This window comes from Myxocyprinus asiaticus, chromosome 5 (assembly GCF_019703515.2).
Source record: "Myxocyprinus asiaticus isolate MX2 ecotype Aquarium Trade chromosome 5, UBuf_Myxa_2, whole genome shotgun sequence".
In the NCBI taxonomy this organism is placed as follows: Eukaryota; Metazoa; Chordata; class Actinopteri; order Cypriniformes; family Catostomidae; genus Myxocyprinus; species Myxocyprinus asiaticus.
Genome location: NC_059348.1, coordinates 40550045 through 40566033, shown reverse-complemented (window position 1 = coordinate 40566033; position 15989 = coordinate 40550045). Strand labels below are relative to the sequence as shown.

The following is a 15989-nucleotide window of genomic DNA, read 5'->3' as shown; positions in this document are numbered from 1 at the left end:
TTCTCGCACACCAATTGGTTGATTATAAGAGGCTTGCAGAAACTATTGGCCAAATTCCTGCCTGTCAATCTCTCCGCGAACACGCAAAGTGCTGTTGTGTTCGGCATCAAACAGTTGCTTGACAGCAGCAGCAAATGACCGCTGAGTGGAAACAATGCCAAAACGAAAGTGCAAATTTACAGAAGATTTGCACAAAATATTCCCATGCTTTCGTCCAGGTCGAGATCTGTGGGAAGCAGAATGTATGACATGTAAAGCTGGCACTTATGTGTCAGTTGCTAGTGAAGGTGCAAGTGATTTAGAAGCACAAATTAGCTCTGCGAAGCAAAGGGTCAGCAAAAGGTGAAAGTTCATCAGGTAAATTAATGGACTACATTTTGCGACCAGGTCAAATTGTTATCACATTGGTTCATTTTCCATGGCCATTCAAAATAATAGTAAATGAAGGTACACTCATGACATCAAATATTTTATTAAGTACATGGACATTCAAAAGAATGTTGGAAATTTTAAATTTTGAACCCTATTATTGGCTCTCTCGAAGTGGCGCCTCCAGCTCCTCTTTTTTCCCATCCCGGGTGATTAGCCCGATTCAGGGCCGGGCGTATGTCCTCACGGCCCAGCCCCGCCCTCCTCGTCACAGTCTGTTACTTTGCCTCCGCACTTGAATCTCTGGTCTCATCCTTGACATCAGTTCTTATTGTTAACAGACATGATGACTCTGCTCTGATGTCTGAATGAAGATGGAATAAAGGTAATCTTATGGAATACAGAGTAAAGTGACTTAATATAATCCTCTTAAAAACAATCAACTTAATTACTAATATTTTAACACATTTTACTGTTCTGTAAAATTCAAGTGATTGTGTTTTTGTTTTTGTTTTTTTGTTGTTTTTTAGACACTGGACATTTGGATTTATATTTTCCAACTAATTACCTCTTCATACCTTTATTACTGTAATCAATTGCCTGTAAGACCATGATTATGATACCGATTGGCCAGTAGTTACACAATTATATTATGGTTGATGAAAATGACACACAGATAAATCAGATGAATGCACATTGATAAATCAGTAATTTTCATTTGCCTTTGAACTGGAGAAATCTGTGCTAGATCTCAACTTAAAACAACCATGCTGGCAAGTTGGCAAGAAAGAAATAAAAGGTCACAATGAAGTTGATTAGAGAAACAAAACAGATCTAGGTGTGCTTCAATCACTAGAATGTCCTCCACCCAGCTGTCTAAATACTAAAGATTTAAAAAGTAATTACTTTTTATTAACAAATTATTTTATGGGTCTTGGCTAATTAATATGCCCTAATTACCTACCTTATACATAAACAGTATCAGGCATCTTTGAATTTATTCTTTTCACTTTTTTTTTTAGGCTCAAGGCATAAAATCTCACCTAAAGACATATACACTCTCTTTTCAGACAGAAAGTTATTTGAACTTTTCTGTCACATCCAACTCTGAATTCAGTGGACTAAAGAATCTGACATTTACAATGGGGAAAAGTAGAAAACCACTGAAACCGGTGTAGCTGCTTTCATAATCATACACCCAGCTGTTCTCCCACAGCCGTGTGTACACTTGATCACCCTTCTCCAGTGTAGGAATAACACCATTGCTGGCATTAGCGTTGGTCTTAGGCTTCAGTGAAAACACAGAGCATTGCTTTAGAAACTTCTTATAGAGACTGACTGCCATTTGTTTACCAGGATGAGAATGGGCATAAAATCTAAAGAAATAGACTCCATTCACAGGTGCTGTAAAAATATCTGCAAGACACACACATTTGTGTTCAGGAACTGTACAGGAGGGTCTTTTATTACTTTGATACGAGTAAACATGTACATCACATTGTACATACATAGAATTATGAACTGCATAAATGACTCGTGTTTGGGTCATATGCCTTTCCGGCATTAATGAAGATTATTTTGTAGACTGAGAGTCACAAGCTCATTTGCATATGAAAATAACTAGTGGCAAAATTTAGATTTTTTTTTTTTTTTTTGTAAGGGAAGATACTGTGTACCATTTTTAAATAACATTTTATAATTTTATAATTAAATGATTAAACTCTTGATATAATTGGCATATTATTCAATATTATCCAATATCTGCAGTATATTTTCTAATTAATATTTGGAAAATTATAAAGTGTATTCACTGTTTTCTTGCCAGGCCACATGATTAACACAATTCCAATGCAGATATTAAAGCTAATGTGTGTAATTTTTTCGATGTCAAAATATTTGCTCCTATCCCATTTTAAAGGTGCACTCAGTATTTTTTCCTCAAAAATGTTACAACAAAAAAAAAAAAAAAAAAAAAAAAAAAAATGAAAAGTACTTTTTTAATATGTATAAAATTCATGAGCACTCACATGAGATGAAGTCTCCAGTCAAATCTGTAACCTTGTAAAAGCTGTTTTATTCTACATGGAGAGGGTCCCATCATGGGGGCTGCCATGATGTGATCACATGACTAGCCAAAAACGACTTGCTTAATCTTAGTAACTACCCTGTTATTGGACAATTTCACTCATGGATTAAATTAATCATGGCTGATTGTGAAGATTCAGTTTCAACAATGGTATCAATAACTGAAAACTATTGCGTTTGAATGATGCTGCATCCACGCCCCTAGGTGTCAGTGTAAGTCCAAGACTAAATACACAAAAAATTACTGAGTGCACCTTCAATATGTAGAGACAAGTTATTTCCACGAAAAGAGTAAATACTGCAGCTCTGTAACGCTTTCCAAAATTGCCGTTTGTTTGAGCGACCTCTCCAGTTTGACACAGCACCATCTGCTTAAGTTTAGGGCAGGACTATCTGCTTTTTTGATCAATGGCAGATGGAGGGAGTATGGGAAACCTGTTTGAAAATGAATATTTTTGTAATTCTGTGTGGTAAAGCAAGTAGCGCAGAAATAACATACCTCAGATTTAATCAGCTTCTGCTGCATTCTTCTTCATTAAATAGTTTTGAGATTAATAGGGCAGATGCACAGTCTTACCCAAGTCATTCTTTTAGAGGAAATCACTGTAAAAACGTTTCTTCTTGTAAACTATCTTGGGATGAATGACATAAAGCTTAATATTTAATTCTCGTAAAACAAAATCACATACTTTTCAAACGATTCATGCGCTTGTTCTGTGATTGGATAAAAAGTTAATTCAGTTCGTAACGTCACACGATAGGTTGAGCGAAGAAGGAAGGAGGCAAACTTCCGGTTTGGTGCGTTGCCGTTGAATAGGGACCATAGAACATAATTGAAAAGAAAGTGCGGTAGACAGTTGGCATAACTGAAAGAGAATTAAAAAAATATACAGTGCACCTCAGTATTGTTTTTAGGACTTTTAAATAAATGTTGCGTATGGTTATATGGCCTAGGGGCTTAGTGACGGAAGCAATCGGGTTAGCTGATCAGTCGTCGATCGATCGGTATTAGGGAGTGCACGAGCTCTGCGCGCGGTTGAACATGGGGACGAGATCGAGCCGTTTACATGAGGAGGCTGTTTCCTCGCCTTTCGATAAAGATGGCATCAAGAGAGAGTCCTGTCGACGAATCCGCAGCACCAGGCCCACCAGTCTTATGGTGGAGTTCTCCGGTAGCTTCGACCATGAATCAGAGGCAAAGGAGGAGGGCTGCGACTCGGATACCGGGCAGCAGGCGAGCAGCGACGGCAGCCCCGCAGATGGCCACATGTCGCCGTCGCTGAGCAGCCAGGTCTCGCCGACTGACGAGAATGGAGGCGATGAGAAACGCGAGGAGGATGGCAGTCTGGGAGGCCCTGTCAACGGGGAGGAAATGGGCCGTGCACCGCAGCGCACTTTCTCGGAGCGTTTGCCCGCTGGACGCCATTCTTCCTGGAGCGGCGTCACTGCCAGGTCTGCACGGGTGAGAGGGACCAACGCTCGACCGGTGTCCGAGGCGTGGATCGGCCTCTATAGAGTCAACAACCGCCACGGTGGTAAGTTGAAAAGCATTCCGTTCCCTAAACAGTCGTTTCAAACGTTACACCCTATTCATTCCCCGTTTACAGTTTTGTCGCATTTAAACTGCAGTGTTTGTAATGAGTTGTTTCCGAAAAATGCAGCCTACAGGTTTGTCCAGAGCTCAACGTTTCAGCAAAACCCAAAGATAACCTATGTATGGCACTTTTTATATAGGTGTTTTTAAATTTTTTTTTTTATTATTATTATTATTATTATATGTATGTTATTTAACATTTGGAGGAAATTTGGAGTGGCCCGATTTTACCTGCTCACTGTAAAATTAAAAGAAACTTGACACTTTTTGGGGAATCCTCTGGAGATTCTCTAGACACCCATTAGTGATGTTCCGGCTGGGTTCAATACAAGCTAAACTCAATCAGCAGCATTTGTGACATAATGTTGATTACCACAAAAACTTTATGTGGACTCGCCCCTCATTTATAAAAAAAGAAAAAAAAATTGCAGTTACAGTCCGACAATGGAAGTCAATGGGGTTTAATGTCTTTACATAAACATTAAAATACACACTGTTTTACAAGTAAAGCCACACAAGATGTAAACATTATACATGTTAACGTGATTTTAGTGGGCTAAAATCACTTACTGAACATATCTGTGTAAAGTTATTTTCAAGATTACACCTTCTTTATCATGACAACAAAACCCTGTAATCCCATTTTTGGTTATAATTTTTTGAAAGATTAGGTTAGTAAGCTGTTTTATCACACAAATCAGTTTAACATGTATATATTGTGGATATACTATTGAAACCGTGTTTATTTGAGTGTTTATGGACTGGCCTGTTCATTGCCATTTTAAGTGCCTTACTGTTTATAAAAAGTGATTACAAGAGACGATTAGATTTTTTTTTTTAATATTATGCCATTGGGTTGGGTATTGGTACAGATTTCCAGATTCGATTCCGATTCACAAGCTTTCGATTCGATATCGATTCATATGGGTATATTTCAGTTATAGGGTCTGTTCCAAAACTTAGTGAGCTGCCTTGCTATCTCCTGCCTACTTGGGTGCTGTCTTCTATGGCAGCATCCTAACTGAAATGGAGCCTCATAAGAGAGCGATTTGGAACACTCTACATAGGGCTGCAACTAACGGTTATTTTGATAATCGACTAATCTAATGATTATTAGAACGATTATTCGACTATTTGGGCGATTATTGCAACGATTAATCATTAGCTCTTAACCAATTATTCAGCTTGTGCCCCGACTTAAAGATTGTATTAAACGTGCTTACTAACAATAAAGAGGACAAAATCATCTTTTAAAAATACCTCCAAATGACTTTCTGAATTAAAGGGAAAAAAATACTTTTTATTATGTTTAATTCAGTAAAAACTTCACTACAAAAAAATTCTATTATCAAGTGTATTTGTCTTGTTTTCCATTTAAAATTGTCTAAAAATCCTTAAAACAAGATACATTTACTTGAGAAGCAACATATAAGATATTTAGACTTGCTTTAAGAGAATGTATCTTAAATATAAGTGTATTTTGTATATAAGTGTAATTTTTCACTTGGTTATACTTCTGCGAGTGCAGTAAAGACAAAATATACTTATATTCAAGATCTATTCTCTAAAAGCAAGTCTAAACATCTTCTATGCTGCTTCTCAGGTGAATGGATCTTTTTTAAAGGATTTTTAGATATTTTAAAATATTTGTATTTTTAATATTATATTCAATATTCTCAGATAAAAAAAAATTAATTATTCTGCAGTATAGCTGCTAAAGAAAATGTATGTTGTTTTAAAGGAGTTTTAGATATTTATATTGGAAAACAAACCAAAACAAAAACAAATCAAAAATGTATTTTTTTGCAGTGAATAATGGGACGAAGACTACCCTCTCTCACCTTTTTGTTCACTTCAATCCATTTTTAACTCACAAAAAAACAAACTCTCTCTTATTAATAAAACTGCGTATTGCCAATTTTCTTCATGATAAGAAATGCACAGTGACATATATTATGATTCAGTAAGTTGGTATTGCGTTATAATCTAGCTGCATTAAGTGCGCGCCCTCGATGGATGAGCGCCCCCGCAACAGAGTGTACCTCAGCCGGGTGCAGTTTCAATCTCTTCCCCTTAGATCGGGACACTTCGCGCAACTCGTAGAAGAGGCGCTGACCTCACAGAGAAATGCCAGTTTCCTTATTATTTTAACTTTAATACAGCTATAACGCATTAAATAGAACTGCATTAAAGATGTAACGCCGGGGTGTTTCCTTTAAAGACGCTCGACACGCAAGTTTTGCTTAAGCTGAGCATCAGCTCCGGCTCTGCTTATTCCACAACAAGAGTGCTTCTGTATTTACTTATTTTGTATTTTTGCATTATAATTCCCTCATACTTTGCGATCTATATCACCTGAAGCTGTTTGGAAAGTTTAGAGTGCATCTGGACTGTGAGCTGTGTAATTCTCCTCTCCTCAGTCAGGCGCAAGCTGCAGTACTGCTCTTGTGTGCAATCATTAGAGTTTCATATGATCTTATGTTACGTTAAGATCAAACAACTATTCGACAGCGAAAATTTTTGTCGACAATTTTTTATTGTCGATAACGCCAACTAATCGTTTCAGCCCTACTCTACATAAGCAGAATCTCCATGCATCATTCAAATAGTGCTGATTTTAACAAAGGTGATTCCAGAAGCGACACAGTCCTATAATGAGCATAAATATGCACAGCATTCACACATTTTAAGTAAAATAGTGAGTTTTCTATCATATTAAAAAAAAATGTATCGATACTTTACAGGATTGAAAGGATTATGAGTGTATTTATATTTAAAATGTCTCTCGCTTCATCCGCCATCTTGGATTTAATTTTTTCCACCAAGCTCATCACGGTGCATTCGGGGCCGCCTACCCAGAGAAGGATACATACAATGCTATCTTAAATTTTGGCCAAAACATATTTATTGCATATATTATTTTTTATAACATGATTATTGTTTAATTGCATCGTTTGTACTATTTACAGGTATTTACATTGAATTGTTGAACATGTGCTAAAAACCGGTACTGTCTCTTTAACAAAACCAGCATGTTTGTAAAGAATGTCTGTAAATAAGTGCATGTTAATGAGAGAGACTTGAACCGCTCTACCTCATCCATGCTATGCATTACTAGAAGTAAATGTTTCTTTGTTGTTGTTTTTAATTAACAACTGATTGTAAAGAACAGAAAGGGTATTAAAAGAGACATTATTCAATAAATGATAAATGGATTGCATGGATCTCGTCTTTGGAAACGTGATGCATGCCACAACTTTTACTCTCCACATGCAGTGAAAGGATCTCTCTGCTGAATATATCACCACTTTACAACACAATCACTGGCAATTGAAATTTGAACATTCAACAGCCAGTTGAAAAATATATTCATTTTAGTTGCATAGCGCGAATTTTGGTTGCCAGTGCGAGTGATTTCCTCTCATTGTAGGAGAGGGTTGCGCAGAGTGTAAAAGATCGATCTTATTTAAGATTTAAGAATAGATATCGTGATCGTTCAAATGAAAATCGTGATGCATCAGAAAATCGATATTTTTACCCACCCTTATTACGGATGCCACGTTTAATTTAACCGCAAAAATGTAGAATGTACAGTTAAAAACAGTGAAATGCTTTATTTAGACATGGCAAAAATAATATAATATATAAATATATAATACATAAGAGTTATTCATAAGATTTTGTAAGCCTAAATGTGAAAACTCTTGTGCCTATGTGGGTAACTGAAGCTGTTGCTATGGTTACGGATGGTGGCCACGTGGTGCTAAGGCCAGGTGTCGCGGACTGAACGTGAACTTTGAATTCAAGTGAAACTGGGGCTTAAACAGACAAACTCCAAAATGTAATGGAGGAATTCGATCGGCTGTCTGGGAGTATTTAAATAACTGACTGAAGACGACGGATGTAAATTATGCAGACAGAAGTCATAGAAATATACACATCCAACAAATGGGACAGGATGCTCCACTAGTTGTACAACAACAAACTAGTAAGTTTAATATTTTTAGCTGTGGTGATTTTAAAGTGATGAATTAAAAGATGCTACTTTTTGTAATGTTTAAGCATGCTGACAGCGTGCGGTGCATTGCATGTAGTTACTATCAGCGAGTAAACTTTGAGAAGTTTAGTTTTTCATCCTCATTTAAAGCATTGCTTCTGTACAAATTCATCAAGTTCAACAATAAATGTACATTTTAGTCATTATCGGACTTTAAATTGCCTGATGTGAGCAATGTTCCCATTATTATGCGGAGTCCACAGGTTTATTTGTAAGGTGTTGTGGACAGCACTCTGGTTACATTGAAGCACATCACTGAGCTCAGGATGCACTTAAGCGGTGTCATGCTCTGTATTGGAGCGTCTGTTATTATATACCTCCTATTTATTTGTTGTGTATTTATCAGTTTTCTTATTGTAGGGCTGCCCTTAGCATCCACATATTCCCCAGGAAATACATCCACTAAGACATTCAGCTGTGATATGATATGCATTTTTTTTTTTTAGCATCAGTGCTGTTGTAAAATAAGAAAAATTGCAAATAATTAACTGAGATTTTTTTCTCAGACGGTAATCTCACCGTCAAAAACTCACAGTGCGGCATCCCTAACCTCTATAGACCTTATTCACAGCAGTGCCATTTTTGATTTTTGACTGGAAAAAAACGAGGCTGTGAGGGATAGACTTACAGTTTCTTCAATGGGCTGTACTGCAGTTTAAAGTGTTTTTGGATCTTTCCACGGACAAAACATTGCAAAAATATATTTTCAAGAACATTCAGTATACAAAGAACAGAGGACAGTCTCGGTTTTAAGAGGTGTGTCCCGACAATTCTCTAAAAAATGTAATTATGTCCTGGTTTTAGCTGGTAATCTCACTGAATTTCATTGTCCTCCTCGCTATTGTCTCTGGTATCGTTTGCAGAGAAGAGAAGCAATTTCCTTGCGTTGCACGTTGATTTGACGATACTTTCATTCTAGTCTTTAGCAAATCAGCTGAAGTGTTTTTTTTTTTTTTTTTTTTTTTTTTTTTTTTATCATCAGAGGAACCATCATTTCATCCAAGTAGATGCAATACTTTAAAGACATTTAAATTAAAATATAATAATTCATTTTTCAGTAAACAAACACAAGGGAGAATGAAATTCATTCATTTTCATTGATATGCACTTTATATTTATATTGCATGTACAATGATACATAGTAGCTTAAAAATAATTATTTACCTTCAAATGTTTTTACAAATACATTTGTGTGAATGAACAAGGTGTGCAAAGCTACTTCACTGACTAATTTTTGAAACCCCAGTTGAACATTGCATAATACAAAATTATTACTGTGTGACACGTCAGGTTTATTATTATAATATAATGCTGAATTATCATTATTTTTCTGATTATTCGATTTTTGTTATACAAATGTCATTTATTTCTGTCCTGTTTACTTCACCTTCACCTGGGGCTTTTATTTTGACACCGAAAGAGCTGCCGTATTTACTTTAACTTCACAAGTTTTTATTTCGAAACAGAAAAGTCGATGTATAGTTGATATTTCACAATGTTCCGCATTTCCATGAAACGCTGTAATTTCCTCCTTTTCTGTTATATGGTGCCTGTTTTTAGATTTGTATAATAACTTGTAACTGTTACCGATGTTTGTAATTGCGTGAATTCTTGAACCTGCATTGCTTTGATTTCACAATGCACATGAACTGATCTGAGAGCTCCTCCGTGCACATGCACACAGATCAGCGCGTCACCGGTTTATTCTGAAGCACTCACAGACCATGTTTATCTATCTTTAAATCGCAGCCTTTTGTGGATTAATAATCGCATATGTCCAACTCACCATGTTGATTTTATTTTGATTAATTGTGCAGCCCTGAAGAATCGTGAAATTAGTTTACTGATGCGCTCTTTATGAAACTTAATGGCGAAATAAAAGCACATTAAAATCATCACGATATTCAATATATTGGTCAGTTTTACATTTGTCAGCAAATTTTCTCGATTATATCATTAATATTCAATATATTCCCCAGCCCTAATGTGCATATAAGAGGCTCTTTAAGAGTATGAGTTTTGTATTGTAATTTAATTGAAGAAATATGCATAGTGCAGTCATGTGTGAATGAGCCTTCACAATAAGAATTGTTGCCCATCAGTCACTGTTTTCAGAATAAATAATTTAAAGTAGGGCTGCATGATTAATGGAAGTATTTAAAATTGTTAATAATTAAACAAAAAAAATCGCATGACATGTTCTTGGAAAATGTCTCTGTGCGAATGATCGTACAGATGTAGGCAAGACTGGACTTATGGTAGTAAGAAGGTGTTTAACAGCTGGTATGAAGTTTTCCTGAAAGTTCGCTCTAGCAAGCTGCTACGAACCACCGAAACGTCATCAAAAACACCTTCTATTTGACCAGATTTTGTTCTAAATGACCTCACACCCGTTCGTTCTTCGATTTCATAGGAAGTGTGCAGGAGTCTTCAGAGTTCTTGCAGGAATTAAAAGTTTCTCCAAAAACTGAAAGGATGTCTGAAGAATCTTCAGAGGGCTCTGCCAGTTTGTGGCAGCAGAGGAACCCCAAATGGTGTCTTTTCATTTTTACAGTTTATGCTAGTTTTTCCAGGCACGTATTTTTCCATTTCAAGGTTATTAAAAGAGATTAATGGGTCTGCACAAGAGCAATGGTATTGTAGTGGAGTTAGGCTTTGGGTTTATAGACATTTCAGGAGTTCCTGAAAGGTTGATCCATGATCAACTGGGAGGCAAAGACCAAAGCTAAACCCGGTTTACTGATGGTTTGTGGGTCTGTATGTGTGGTATATTGTTATGTACTATATGGGTCAGTTGGCCACGGCCCAGCATGAGGGCTTGGAAAAGTAAGCCATATGGGTGCTTACTGTCCCATCCTCTATAATGAGGTGGCCGGCATGGCATGGAAGTCTCCCATAGGCTATGCATTATTTCTGTGAAGACCTACTTGTTGATTTGTTCATAAAATTGTTTTCCCTTCTTATCAGCTATTCGTTGCCCCTTCTGCACCAAGCCGTTCCCTGGAGGGCGGATTGAGGACCACCTTTTAAGTTGTCTCACTTCTCCACCTCTTCCTTATAACAGTAAGCTTCCCATTTGGTTTTCTCATTGTCTATTTCTCCTGACAATATCTGCAGTGTTAAGGGGATAGTTCACCCAGAAACTTGTGCTTTTGGAATAGCACTAGGGTATGACTTTGTTTTTCATGAAACACAAAAGGAGATGTTAGGCAGAATGAAGGTTAGACTCATTGACTTTAATTTGTACATTTTCTGTTTGCAATGAAAGTGAATGGTGACTGAGGCTAACATTCTGCCTCACAATCTCCATTTGTGTTCCACGGAAGGCATTCTAGTTGATGACACAATGTTTATTTTTTGGGATGAACTATCCTTTTAATTTTATTTCATCATCTTTGCCCATCAGCGGATGTGCTGGCTAAGGACAGTGGAGAGTGCTCTATCTGTCTTGAGGACCTACTGCAGGGAGAGACCATCGCCCGACTTGCCTGCCTGTGCGTCTACCATAAAAGGTAACCATAAATTATACTAACCACCTGGAATTTAATTACAACCTGATATTAATGCTTCTAATTAGATGGACTGTATAAATGTACTGGTATGCTTTCAAAAATGTAGGCCTAATGCTTTATATTTTTTTTTATTTTATTTTTTTTTGTATATCTAAAAAAGCTGCATTGACACTTGGAGCAAAGTGAAGCCGAGCTGCCCTGAGCATCCTTTTGATTGATTCATGTGTCCATGTGCAATGACACTTTGACTCAGGTGAGCTTGTGCATTCACTAAAGTATATTTATGTAGGTTTCACTCGGAGTCAAAAAATTTACAAGGGTTCGGGACAAAATGCCATTTGAAAATGACAAATGCGGGGGCAAAGAATTGGGGGTTTTGTTCAGTGTTTAGTTCCCAATAACTTAGAAATGTGTGTATATATACTAGGGCTGTTCCGGTGGCAATTTTTTACCATCGCCGTGATTAAGGGCCAATCACCACCGGTAAACGGTGGTTGAAGGGCGGGGGAGGGAGTATGTGCAAATTACACATTTATTGTGCATAAAACTTTAAAAAAGTGCGTCACTGAACACGAAATGAAAATTAAACTCTTTGTAAAACATCACAAAATACCCAAAAATGAATAAATACAAAACGTGTTATTGGACTATACAGTCGATCTGATACGTCAGTAACGTGTTTACATCATGGACTAAAAATATTCGAGATGTCAAATTCTGTTAATATTGTTAAACTCCAATATTCAACATGACTAAATATCACTAAACAGCTGGACAGTAATTAAATAGTTCAGTCCTTTGCTGGAAGCTTTTCAATTGTTAGATGCTTTTAATTTTTTGCGACAATTTTGAAGTAACAATTTTACTTCAAACATTGTTGATGAAAATATGACGATAAATAAACACTGCAAGATATTACCAATGCACTCACAAAGTTTTAGAAGAAAAAATCTTGTTGAATAAAACCTTGTTTATTCAAATAATCCAGTTTTTGTATTCTGAGGATTTTTCTTTTTCGTCAAAACTGCGTGTCGAGAGATGAAAGGGCTAATCCAAGGTGAAGCACTTTTATAACCACCTATTTTCAAATGCATCATATGGATATGAAATAAACAAGCCATCAACAGAATAAATATATTAGTACAACTTACATCTGCAATGAAGCGAATGCACAACAGAGCTTGAACAGAGAGAGTAATGAGGATTGTTCGTGCATGAGCCCAGATAAACTGAAACGCTTTTTGATAACCTATGTTCAAACGCGTCTTGTGTATAGCCTAAATATGAGCTTAATCAGCTATCGCAACAACATGAATAAAATATTATAACTTAAATCTGTGAACCAATAAAGGCAGCGAATGCACAACGGAGCTTGAGTTCGTTTGTTGACGTGTTATCACGAATAAAGGAATTTAGGAATTGTAACTTCAGTCGGGGATGAATGGGCATACTTGATGCACCTATTCGTGGTGTGTGTTTGGCTTGAGTTATCCACTAAATGCGTATCTTGTGGATATGACATTACCAGATCAATGCACAAAATCAAGGTCTCCAAAAAATTGAAAATTGTGTCTCTATGATAAATAATCCACAACACAGTTACTAAAAATCTTATACTTTATTATACTCATTAAATATTTCAGGATTTTATTTCAAGTTTTCGTAAGGTTTTTTATGTAAGTTGATATGTTAACGTCACGTGCATATCCGCCGGTAGGGCAGATGTCACTGTGATGCTAGCAGTCCTTATATATATATATATATATATATATATATATATATATATAATGTATATATAATGTATATATATATGTCATGTGCATTATAGCTACTTCAGTATTTGATGTCGACGGATGTTATAGGTATGTTTGCAATGATGTGCATCATTGTCCATTAAGGTGCTTTCCCCTTAACATGTTTGTTTTCTGTGTCATCTCTTTAGGAGACAATACCCCCTGCAGGAGCATATATTGTATTATGAGAGGATTGAGAAAAAGACACAAATGAACAAAACAAATAACAAGCATCAAAACCTTTGGCCAACTGGATCAGTCTGGCTCGAGGAAGCCTGGATTTTACTATCTGATGTGACTCTTGAAACTTGGTTTATATCTGCTCTAAAGCACCTGTCTGTATGGCAGGTATGCTCTGCTTGCCTTTCCTCTCTTAACTCTTTACTATAAAGCTCAGATTGAGATGGAACCTTCACATAAGAAAAATTATATTTAAATGGAGAAAAAAGTAACAAATGGAACATCTCTTCGTGGATATCTTGGTCTCCCTCTGTGGGATGGTGTTTGGGTTTCTCATACTATTGAAACACTGTCATTTTTGCTGGGTTTTTGGGCTTTGTGTTTGGTTTTGTGCAGCATGCTGGGAAAACCGCAGCTGGTGTTGCAATGGCTTGAACGAGTTAGCTACTTCCTGAATTTGTTGAGTTTCTCGGGCAGATCCTGGATTAAAAGGAATTAGTTGTACATGCGTAAATATTGCACAGGATTACATATGAGGCATGATGTTTTTTGTATTTTGTATTTTGAATTATACTAAATGATGTTTCGGGATGTTTTCTTTATTGGTTTTCCTTTTTTGTTACTATAAAAACATTTCAAAGGCAGAGTGATATTTCCCGTAGATTCATTAAATTTAAATTCATGCTACCAAGTGTAGTCACTTTATCCATATAATTGAGGCAAAGACTAAACTCGCTCTTGTTAACCCATTAAGCTCTTTTAAACCTCTTGGTCTGAAAGCTTTTGTTCGGTTGAACTGTACAATGTTAACAGACCCAAGCAATACTTCCACTAGTAGTTAGATTAACGACTGTATCATTGGTTGCAGTGAAGTGTGTATAAGTGTGTGCTCCTATATTTTGATGCTGATGACCTGACTTGGTTCAAGGCTTCATGTATTAGGCTTGGAGGGCAGGTTTGGCTTGATTTGTGTGCAGGAGATGAATGCAGACTGTGAACATTCTGAAATAGGAATATGCTTTTCAGATGTTGTAGACCTAGATAGTACAAGGCCTTCTCTGCTATGTTGTATGCATGTGAATCAAGCCATCTGTGGTGTGGAGATGTATGTCAGGCACATTAACGCCAAGTGGCGCATACCTAGTCTGAGGATGGTGATTTGGAACAGGTGATAGTTATGACAATGTTATTGGCCCCATGAATGAACAATGAACAGGAGTAAATACAGCGGAGAGGCAATACTCTTGGGGGGGCCAGCACAGAGATGCTGGTTAAATATTTTTAAAGAAGATCTTTCAGATGAAATGTTTATGGGGTTTCTTGATTGTGGGTGTTATGTTCTCAGTTTTATTGTCTTGTAGTGTTCAGTTGGTCTGTTACCTTTTTGCCTTATCTTGAGGGTTTATATTTGGAGCTTTGATTTGAAAGAGGTTTTCTGAGGCTTGTCGGTAAAGCACTGAAGGTTGCTTACCTCATCAGAGGGATATCATCTCCAATCGCTCCTACCTTTGAAAGTATTGTAATGTGTTTCCTTTAGAGGAGAGTCAAACGGTTCTTTTCTTTTTGAAAATAAATCGTTTGAGTCAAAGGAAAGAATCATCTTTACAGTTACATTTGTTTAGTGTTTATGGTGTAGTACATTTTGGAGTGGACAGTGGAGGGAAGTGTTGTCAGAGTATTTTGAAAATCTTTTAAGCTCTGTAAGTTAGCTTTTGCCCTTTAACTTAAGTGGTGCCATACCTCAATATTTCCATATTAACTATACTAATTTGAGCTTTGCTAACTCCAAAGGTAGTGTTTTTTTTCCTTCAAATATGATTACATTTACAGTATAAATACCATAGAAAGTTGTGTAATTATTCAGTGCTAGGGTAGGTATTTACCCTCTTGATCCTGTGTTTTGACAATGGTTGGTCAAAGATGAATGCGGTGGGAATGTTCTTATAATGCGTATATTCACATCCCCAGACACAGACAATCTGCCTTCATTCTGCTAAAGAACAATTGAGTATTTATTTATTAAAGTGTAAATATGTATTTCAAAATGGCTTTGTCTTTTGTTTGTCCATGATGTTGTTTCTATGCCTAAAACTTTTGTATGTCTGAGAAAAAATTTTATATGTATTTTTTACAATAAATATGCTTGTGTGTGATGATGGCTATTTTCCTTTCATGTTTTTGACCATCTTTCCTAATCTAAAATAACTGTTATTGATGTCATTGATGAAAATTATTAACATTGCACCCTAGATATCATGTAATATTAGTGAATTGTCACTGATCTGATTTGACCCTACTTTACCTTTGAATTCATGTTTTTAAAGGGGGGCATTCAGTGGCAGATCATTGTGACCCCACTGTGGCAGAAAATTTGTTTGTCTAAAACTTTTGCAGTAGTC

General features: G+C 36.5%; 1 protein-coding gene across 1 annotated transcript; it reads left to right on the top strand.

Moving 5' to 3' along the window:
- Positions 1 to 3211: 3211 nt before the first annotated feature.
- Positions 3212 to 15743, top strand: zgc:66427 (uncharacterized protein LOC406256 homolog). Its single transcript, XM_051697379.1, has 5 exons — positions 3212 to 3989; positions 11073 to 11168; positions 11512 to 11617; positions 11778 to 11870; positions 13560 to 15743. Exons 1-4 carry the CDS (start codon positions 3497 to 3499, stop codon positions 11833 to 11835), a joined length of 753 nt encoding a protein of 250 aa, XP_051553339.1. The 5' UTR covers positions 3212 to 3496; the 3' UTR covers positions 11836 to 11870; positions 13560 to 15743.
- Positions 15744 to 15989: the final 246 nt, after the last annotated feature.